Source organism: Cyprinodon variegatus, unplaced genomic scaffold, assembly GCF_000732505.1.
Source record: "Cyprinodon variegatus isolate N-32 unplaced genomic scaffold, C_variegatus-1.0 Scaffold1613, whole genome shotgun sequence".
NCBI lineage: Eukaryota > Metazoa > Chordata > Actinopteri > Cyprinodontiformes > Cyprinodontidae > Cyprinodon > Cyprinodon variegatus.
Genome location: NW_015152066.1, coordinates 19734 through 29573, shown reverse-complemented (window position 1 = coordinate 29573; position 9840 = coordinate 19734). Strand labels below are relative to the sequence as shown.

The window sequence follows — 9840 nt, the reverse complement described above, 5'->3', positions numbered from 1 at the left end:
ATCAGCCTCTGATTTACCTGAACGTCAGCCCCTGATTTACCTGAACATCAGCCTCTGATTTACCTGAACGTCAGCCTCTGCAGTGTGTTTTAGCTCTGGGAATCTCATGCTGGTGTTCTCAGATGGATCAGATGAGCTTAGGTCCACATCATCAATGTCAGTCTGAGGTAACGCCTCATCAGACACCTCTGAACTCAGAAGCTGGCCACTGGCACCCAGATCTTTGCTCCGTCCGTCGTCATACGACCCTCCTGTTTTTCCAGTTTTATTTTTAAGTGGAGCAAATGATGTTAATCTAGCTTCACTCTCATCCACTGACCTGCCACCTACATGTCCACTCAAACCAGTAGCGCCAACAGAATCAGGAACATCTAGTGGTTTGATTGTAGCGCTAGCAAAGCTATACTGGAGTTTTTGATGCTTGCTGTCTGAGTCCTCACTAGACTCACTGTCTTTACTCTGGGTTTTCCCAGCATGCATCTGTTCTGCCTGAGCTTTGGTTTCATCTTTGCCATCATAACGTCCATCAATAAGGGAGCAGGGAATCACTTTGTTGTCATCAGCCTGAATAAAGTCTGTTTTGGCGTCTTTCTCATCGACTGACGTTCCGTCTTCGGGGTTCAGTGACGGCAAATTGACATCAGTTGGAAGTGACGTTAGCTGCTTCTCTGAATCAGCACTTTCATCTTCCCAACTACTGCTGCCCCCTTCCTCCTTTTCAGAATCAAACCTTTCTTCCATTTTCAAGAAAGACGCTGCTGGTTCTCCGTCCTCAAACGCTGCCTGTTCTGGGCTTTCATTCTCGGGTGCTACCAGGGAGGGGTCACTGGATTCTTTATAAATCCTGTGTCTGTCCTCTTCTTCCAAGGAGAATTGGTGCGTTTGTTTCACCTTACAGTGAGCCTCAGCAGCTGCTTGAGAATCAGCTGAGGTAGCGTCATATTTAGCACCAGGATCTTCTTGGTTGTCGGCTTCAGAAGAATCCCAGTCAGATTCACCTGCAGTTGCTGCAGCTGGTTTGATTCGAGCCTCAGGAGAACTTTGCAGACCTGGTTTAGCAGATGGCGATAGAGGTGAGGAAGACTCCCATGAGGTAGCATGCTGCTCCACTTCTGGAGGTAAAGAAGCTGCTTGCAGCTGCTTTCCCAGTGCTGGAACATCCTGTTCTTGTTGTAGGACGTGATCATCTGCCTGCCTCTCTTCAGGTTCGTCGGCGTCACTTCCCTCCATCGAGGAGCCCCATGAGGATCTACGTTTAAAAGGCTCCCTCTCTGACGATCCATGGTCTTCCACATCAGATTCAGTGTTTTCTCCGACCTTGGCTAACAGCGATCTTGGAACAGCGATCAAAGCGCTGCCGCCCATTCCCCCTGCTTCATTGCCTCCCTGATCATCATGGCTGTCTGCACTGTTTTGCTTATCGCTCAAGGAATCCTTGTCCTCATCTCCTGTTTCTCTGTCTGACCCTACATCTTTGATCCTGCCAGCTGACCGGACCCATCTTTCTGTTGGACATTGATTTGGATTGATTTGGAGATGTGATGGCTTCATGCATTCCTCGTCTTCATCAGACAGCTTAGATTCCACCCTAATGGCAGAAACAATGCAGTCCTCTGCAACATCTAGTGTTGCTGGCCGGGCAAAGCTTTGGGCTCCATCGGGTCTGTTGAGATCCGTGTTTTCTGCCTCTGCTTTGTCACTTTTCTCCGATATATAATTAATCTGGAGTTTTACAGCAGACCCAGTGGGGGGAGGGGAATCAGTGTAAGGAGCGTTTTGAGCATCAGCTGTGCTATAATCCACCGTAGAGCCTTCTGCCTGAGATTCATAAGCCTCATTTTCCTCCTCTTCTTCACTTTCATCACTTTCTACACTCTCCTCCTCTTCCTCCTCCTCATCATCCTCTTCTTCTTCTTCCTCCTCCTCTTCCTCAATTTCTTCTTCCTCTGCGTCTTCTTCAGAGTCCTCACTGACAGAGGCTGCCTGCTGGGAGTTGTTAGCCCCTAAATATCGCTCTCCTTTTACTCCTTTTACTGAACTTTCTCCTTATTTTTTGGCATTCAGGAAAAAAAAACAGAAGGAGAGAAAGTCGTCACAAGAAAAGCTTTTTCACAAACAAATGTACCTTTCTAGCGCTTGGGAGAGGAGTAGAAGCCATCCAGGGTGATTTGGGAAGAAGGGAGGAAACGGCTGGGAGATCTACTGGGTGCTGAGGAGAGGCTGGGATTCTTTGGACACCAGTTTCACTTTCCTCCTCCGATTCTGTGTCACTCCGGGACATTTCGGGTAGCACAGGAGCTACGGGGCAGGCGGGGATCAGAGATCGCTTACAAAAGATGACTAAACTAGTGATTCTTGTTACCTTTTCCCATTTTAGATCCAAATATTTGGCTGATCTTAGATGGTTTCTAAAATTCAGAAAAGTAAAACTGAACGTTAAATTCCAAGAATATTAGCTGCTGTGTATGATGGGAAATAAGTCTTTCTAACCTTTTCTGCAGAATCATCCTCATCCTCTGTTGAAGGCCACTCATCATTCGCACTTTTAGAAGCTCTAAGAGGAAAGAAAATACTTTACAACCAGGAAATCAGTCACAAAGTTTAAATGCAACAAAAGAAACATGCATACCGACTAACTGACTCTGACAAGGAATCATCTTCCAAATCTGCAAAACAAAATAAAACATTTGATTAAAAGGATCATTCAGAGGGATTTATAGAAAACAAAGGAATAAGCAGAACTAAACTTTAAAATGATAGAAGTATTATTGTTCTATTTTAAACTGAAGCATCAACTACTAACACAATGGTACAAGTAGGGCTGAGACTAACCATTATTTTGCTAATTAATTAAACAGTCGATTTCTTTCCGATTAATCGATTAATAATTAGATAGTCAAAGGATAACAAAAGAAATGTAACCAACTGAACTAAAACTTTTCCACTTGAGGAGTTTTGGATTATAGAGCAGATTGACAGAAGATTTTTTTTTTAATCTTAAATGCAAAATGTTAAAATGTTTTCTTTATAATCTCTGTATAATTGGTGCTCTAAGTGAGTCGCTCTGTCAGCTAAAGGCCTGTTTTAGTCTCTATACTCCAGTTAATGATTAATTAATAACTAAATTAGTTTATGATTATGTCTATAATCTATTAATGCGATTAATTGTTTTAGTCCTAAGTACAAGTTTGATCAATTAACTTAGAAAAACAGCAATTGGACCAACACTAGACACAAAAGTTAACGTCTTAGACTTTAAGCTAATGAATCAAAAATGCCGTTCTTAAAAGTTTTAGCAGTTAAGGAAACAGGTTTTTAACCTTGATTTTAAGCTAGAAGTATTTTACAGTGTTTGAGGTGAAAAAGATGGAGTCAGTGGAAGGACGTTAGAAGTGGCGTGATGTGCTCCATACGTTGGTGACGACGCCGGCGGCAGCAATGATTCACTTTAAGCAGACTGACGACAATCAATTAAACTAATGGATTCAATTATCGAGATCCTGAAGAGAAATTAGTCCTTTAATCCTGGAAATGTTCTCAAATTGATAAAAGGGTGACCGACTGTTTCTACATGCCTCTGAAGGCCAAGATTTCCTGCCTTTATTAATCAGTCCTCCTTTGAATTAAAAAATATAAATTATATGTATTCATGTATTGTTTTTATTCAGCTGAAGTAAAGTTTAGCACAGCCATGCATTGATTTCCACTTAGCATTTATAAAGCTGAGTATCATCTGCAAAGTAATTTAGACTGTTTGCTATAATCGGAGCCAGAGGGAGGATGTATTTATAAGATAGAACATCAGGGAAGCTCACGTGATTTTTAAGGTCTCTGATGTTAAGTTAGAAAATCCTTAAATTTAAAGCAGTCAGGAGCTCCAGTAATATAACTGCAAGTCTTTAAGGTGCTTCTTTACACATCGTATGGACGCCACACTGTTTTCAGACTTTTCTTCTCTGCCTCTTTGAATCATTCTATCCCATAATATCCAAATAAGCAGCAACATCTAAATTTGTATGAAATGTGAAAAAGAGGTAATCAATCGCTTCATTTGGCCCTTTCAGAGTTTAATCATTTTCTCAACATTTCCAGCATTTAAAAGGCAGAAGGATTCTGTCTGAACACTGAAAGCGGTGAGCGTCTCGTCTGACTAGCAAAGCGATGGTCAGCGCGGCGTGCAGGAGATCAGGTCGACCCTGCGCCTGGTGAGCACAGTGGAAGACCATTCAACCTCTGCAACTGACTAAGATCATCCAAGCATAGTACCTCCCCCTGCTCCATTTGTTCCACGCTCTAGATCCAGTTATGCATGAGGAATAAATGAAACGATCAGATGGTCAGACATGAGGAAACAAACTTACTCATATATCATCTTATTACAATAAATGCCTACCACCTTTATTAGTGGCTGGTCCTCCTAAAGAAAAGCTTGTGTCAACATCTTGGGAAGGAAAAGCCAAAATGTTTTTCTTCTTGCTTGGACCTGGATGTGAGACGGAGGCTCTAGGAGTCTGCTTGGTTCCATGTTCTGTGATCAATAGACAACAACTGCAAAAAACAAACACAGTCATCTTATCAAAGCGCTGATTAAATGCATGATGAGTGAAGAAAATGATAAAACACATTTTTCTTTGCTTTGTCATTATTTAAAAACAATAAAACTAGATACACTTAAACTTAGATTACCAACCTGTTTGATGATCAGATATCGGTCATGTTAGTGAAAACAATCTATTTCTAAACATCAAATGAAACTCGGCTGCAGTGTAAACCTAAAATCTGCTCAGGTCACCTTTGCTTTGCATTAGTGGAAACCGTGGATCTGCTAACGGCATGAAAACCAGGCTGAAAACCGCTTCCAGACCAGGATCTAGACTTAGACTCAGCTTTATTTAATCGTTGGGATTACTCCTTCAGGGAAATTCTGCTTCCAGTAACTTTGGTTATTTGTTGCAACATTCAGTTGTGACAAATAATCAAAACCAGCAAAAATAATGTTTGTATAATTTAGTATAAATAAGTTTTGATATTTTAACAGGAATTCCAGTTAAAGGTGTGAGTCTTTCACTTTAATAGACCGTTGTTGCTTTAGAAATAAAGCTCACCTGTGATGGCCATTTCTTACTGCGTAGTCATCAGCTGACCAGCCTTTGTCGTCCTGAATCGTGACGTCTGGCTGGAACTGCAAGAGAAGCTTGACCATCCTGTGTTGCCCGCCGCCGGCAGCGAGCATCAAAGGAGACCTGGATGTGGAATCGATGGCAGCAGAATCACATGAAACACGGGGGTCATTACCCAGAGCTCACAAATGATTGTTTAATACTAGCCTGTGTTCTCGGTCCAGAGAATTCACGTCGGCCGTCTCTTTCAGGAGAAACTCGGCCATTTCTAACCGGTCCTCACGGACTGCTACGGTCAGCGGCGTGAAGCCCTCCTGAACCACAAATCAAACATCATTTGAAACTATAATCAAAATATGTTTTCAGAGGAAATATTTCTTCAGCAAAATGAGATGTAGAGGTAAATAAAAACAGCAGTAACGTCTTTGTAGAGGTTAGGCACCTTATTAAGTATTAAATATTCCCTTTAATGAACCAAAAATATAAAAGAAGCTTAACTTTTCTCGATAAAACTGTAAGAGTATAAATCCAATTCTCCAATCCGAAGCATTTCAACCAACTCTATAATTCAAACAGGAACGATAATCACCTTGTTTTGAGCGTTGATTTCGGCCCCATGGTGCAGCAACAGTCCTGCCATGGATAGCGATGGGATGTTTGCTGCTAAATGGAGGGCTGTGTTCCCATTGATGTCCTCTAGATTGGGACTGGCTCCATTTTCCAACAATATAGTCAAGCAGCCCTCATGCTGGCCCTGAACAGCCTGTGAACCAAACATAATGAAGGAGGAAGGAAATGGTGAAAAGAACCCCAGTGGAAAAGAAAAAATGTTATTTCATTGAGTTTAGGGAAGCAAAACCTTGTTGACTAATTCTGCCTTTAATCTGGGTCCTTTTTCCAGGTCCCAAACCTTCTAAAGATGATTAAACCAACTTCTGTCAAATGTCTGTAAATGTGGTCGAGGGGTAGACCATGCAGAGCCATAGACTCCTGCTCTAATTCATTCTCCCTTTGTCTCCCAAACATTGTCTATTTGGTTAATAGAATCATTGCTTTTATTATGTCACCATAATCTGCTAATAACGCACATTTAATGCAAAGACAACACAAATAGGAAAAAAGATGAAGGGCCTTAAAGAGACTTAAAAATATGATTCAAAAATAACAAGATAATAATGGAAAAGAATAGAGTGTAAGGCTTCATGTGACTTCAGTTAAAGGCCTACAAACACAACTGCACTGAAAAAACATCCCAAAAATAAAACAAGCCAGCAGTAACATTAGGAAGCTTAACTTTATCGCTCTATAGCATAAACATGAACAGCTGCTGTACTTTAATTTATTTAAGCTTTTCTGGATCAAACCAACCTCATACCTGATGTTAAAGCGCCGTTAGCTAAGCTAAAGCTAATTCCACTATGGTCCCCTGGTGACTTATGCTGTTTTTGCGTTTAACCCTTTTTTTTTTCCTTTTAATAGCAATTAGTCGCAGCAATAGAGCCAAGCTTCTCCCAGCAGAGGTGAGAAACGAAAGAGGAAACGTCCAGGAATTGACTGGTAATAAAAAAGATGCCCAGAGGGACGAGACACAGCAAGAAATAAAATCACTGGAACAAAAGCACTGGAAGCTACCAAATGATGGAATCATAAGAAAGTCCTGCCAGCAGATGGCAGCGGTGTTTGGGTTTCCTTGATGATGCCTGATGAAAAAATTATTTTCCAGCTTAAAAACAGCTGAATGAGTAACCAAGGCTGCGCTCACACTGCAGCTTTTAATGCTCTAGTCCATTTTTTTAGTGAAGTCAGATTCTTTAGTTTGGTCGTTTAGATTTCCAAATATGCGACTTATTGTGATCTCCTGTGTGAACCGCATTCATACAACTTGTCCTGCATGGCAGCAGAGGATGCAATGACGTCACAAGCAGCGACGGAATGTGATCAGCAACACTCCATGAGATAATAGAGAGGCTTCATGTTTTCTCTGAGAATCGTCGTTACCTTCATTAAGGCGGATCTGTGTTGATTGTCTCGTAGGTCAAGCTTGGCTTTGCTATCAACAAGGAGCTGCACCACTTCAGCATGACCAGTAGCACAGGCAACATGAAGCGCAGTTCTGTTAAAAAGAAAACAGTTTCTCATCATGTTACACATTTAACAGGCATTTTTTAAAATCTCCATATAAATAGAAATAAATCAAACAGATCGGAATCTAATTATTTATTTCGCTGCACTGAAAAAACCAAGAAATCCAACCAATTGATGCACTTTGATGCAGTAGTTTAACTTTAATAAAAATCATACACAGTTGAAATCAAATAATTACTTCTTAATTTTGTCTTTTTTTCTGAGTTCAAAACTCAGCAAAAGATTTTCATGTTTTCAAGATTTTTAATTTCTATTAAAGAATTTAATCCCAATCTTCTTATTTATGCTGTAAAATGACAAGATATTCTGACAATCTGTTCCAGTTTATCCCTAAACTGGAACCGATAAATCAGACTAATTATAATTAATCAATTAGTGAAATGATCATTAACTAATTTACTAATCGATTAATCGTTAACTTTAGTTTAGAGACTAAAACATGCCTTTAGCTTAAAGAGCAACCCACTCAGAGAAATTATTACCACAATTGTGAAAAAACAAACATTCTGCATCCAAAAATCTTTTTTTGTCCATTAATATGTTCTATCAGTCAGCAGGTCGGGTTTGGACCAGCCCTGGAGCTGACGGCTTGGTTCGCCCAATATGGTCCAGTCAGCGGCCCAGCCAAGACTGTGAAAATGTTCCGCTTTCTCCGGTCAGCCTGGAACGCTGTATTTCCACCTGTGGTTCATCTTCAATAGAGAAACTTCCTGCTCTCTAATTCTAGTAGAAATAAACCCAACTGTAGGCTAAACAGCTAAACTGCTGTCTTCCATCTACCTCTATTCTCTATTCTATTCTTGGGCCAGTGAGCTGGTCTGGATGCCAATATCAGCGCGACAAAACTACCGGCCACAACCAAATAAGGCAAAACATCCCCGAGTTCACGTCAATTAGGTGCTTCGTTTGGATTCACCCGTTTTATAAAATTCCAGACCGGATGAACCTCCATATAAAAGCATTATTCCAGACCGGATGAACCTCCATATTAAAGCATTATTCCAGACCGGATGAACCTCCATATTAAAGCATTATTCCAGACCGGATGAACCTCCATATTAAAGCATTATTCCAGCCTAAATGAGGCCAAACAACCAAGAAATGGTTAAAAACAAGGAAGAAATCATCTCCATTGTGTCTTAGCAGCAGCTAATGCACATCATTACCTGCTTTCCTTGTCAACTTGATTGACATCATTTTTCTTAAGCAGCTGCTTCAGCTTTGCCAAGTCAGCCTGGAGGGCAGCTTTGTGGATTTTGCCCAGATCTTTGTCTTTCAGGTCGTAGCCATCAGAGAGAGCGCTGACATTGTCAGAGGTTCCAGATGAGTTCTTCTTTTTCTTCGTAAAGCCGAATAACTTCTTCATTTCCCAGAGCAATCCCAGCTGCCTCTTTTAGCGTCACTCCTCGCCTCCTGTTAGCTGCTGAGGGCTCACCGCAGGAGGCTCTCCCATCCCTAAAATAAGACGGAGAAAGCCGATTAAAGTGCTGAAAGCCTCGCTCAGTTTGTCCTGGTGATCAGTCTAATAGTGCTGGTCTCACCAATAGTGCTCTAACAGTCCTGACGCTGTGATGCGGTGTCTTATTACGGTGCTCAATGACTGAATTAGCAGCTATGCTAACGGTATGCTAACTATAGCATAGCTTATTCCTAGCTTTCCTCCGAAGGACCGTGTCAGAAAAAACTATTTATTTAATAAACTATATATATAAAAACAACGGGTAGATGTCTCACTGATGTTTTTACCCTAAAGTTTCCAATTATTACGTTGCTGTTGTTAGGTTGTTACCATAGCAACCTACCGTAAAACTGTTGGTATGAGATACTCATAGATTAGCTCCAGCTAACACAGAACACTAAAGCGTTTAGCTTCCCTTAACATAACTAAACATTTATCGGTTTTAATGAAACCTTGATTCACATCCCATCAGCGATTAATGCTGCGGCGTCATTTTAATCAAACAGGATCATTTAAAACATTTAAAACCGGTTTACGGCAAAGAAGCGCAGCAGAGATTTACTTCCATTATAAACGAACAGCAGCGCTTTGCTTTCATCATTTAGCAGAAGTTAAAATAATATGAAAGAGCAGCAAATAAAACATTACTAACTGATTGTTAACTATGGGCGACTTAAAATGAAAACGGAATTATGTAATAATACGTGTGTGAGACTTTAAACCACATATCCAACATACTTTGTTATTGATTAAATGCTAAAGCAGAATAAAAGCTCAGTTACTAACCTGTTGATTGTCGATTGTAGTTTATTTCATGAAGCTAACGAAGTTCACTCATATGAACATGCTTGCAGTTTAAGCTACAAGGAACCAATGAAAAATAAGCAGGGGGTGCAAACGGGCCAATAGGAGACTTCGAGATATATATATAAAAGAAATGGTTACCAGCCTGAGGAGAAGCATCCCGCTGCTGCCTGCGGGAAGGCGGGGCTTGACATCAAGCCCCGCCCACATCAAGGACAGCCATATTGGAAATTCTTCTTCTTCTTCTTCTTTTCATTAATGGCGGATTGCAAGTAACTTTTAGGTGCATACCGCCACCTACTGTACACGAGT

General features: G+C 40.8%; 1 protein-coding gene across 1 annotated transcript in view; it reads right to left on the bottom strand.

The window, feature by feature from the left end:
* LOC107104095 (ankyrin repeat domain-containing protein 26-like) overlaps positions 1–9616 on the bottom strand; it is a 34311-nt gene extending 24695 nt beyond the window's left edge. Inside the window, exons 1-13 of the mRNA XM_015404013.1 lie at positions 9511–9616; positions 8432–8720; positions 7119–7233; positions 5710–5883; positions 5328–5434; positions 5106–5243; positions 4397–4548; positions 4267–4293; positions 2630–2666; positions 2491–2554; positions 2363–2408; positions 2126–2298; positions 450–1722 (exon numbers count right to left, since the gene is read on the bottom strand). Coding sequence (XP_015259499.1) covers positions 450–1722; positions 2126–2298; positions 2363–2408; positions 2491–2554; positions 2630–2666; positions 4267–4293; positions 4397–4548; positions 5106–5243; positions 5328–5434; positions 5710–5883; positions 7119–7233; positions 8432–8631 — 2506 coding nt within the window. The 5' untranslated portion in view covers positions 8632–8720; positions 9511–9616. The remainder of the gene's footprint in view (positions 1–449; positions 1723–2125; positions 2299–2362; positions 2409–2490; positions 2555–2629; positions 2667–4266; positions 4294–4396; positions 4549–5105; positions 5244–5327; positions 5435–5709; positions 5884–7118; positions 7234–8431; positions 8721–9510) is intronic.
* Between the last annotated feature and the right edge of the window lie 224 nt (positions 9617–9840).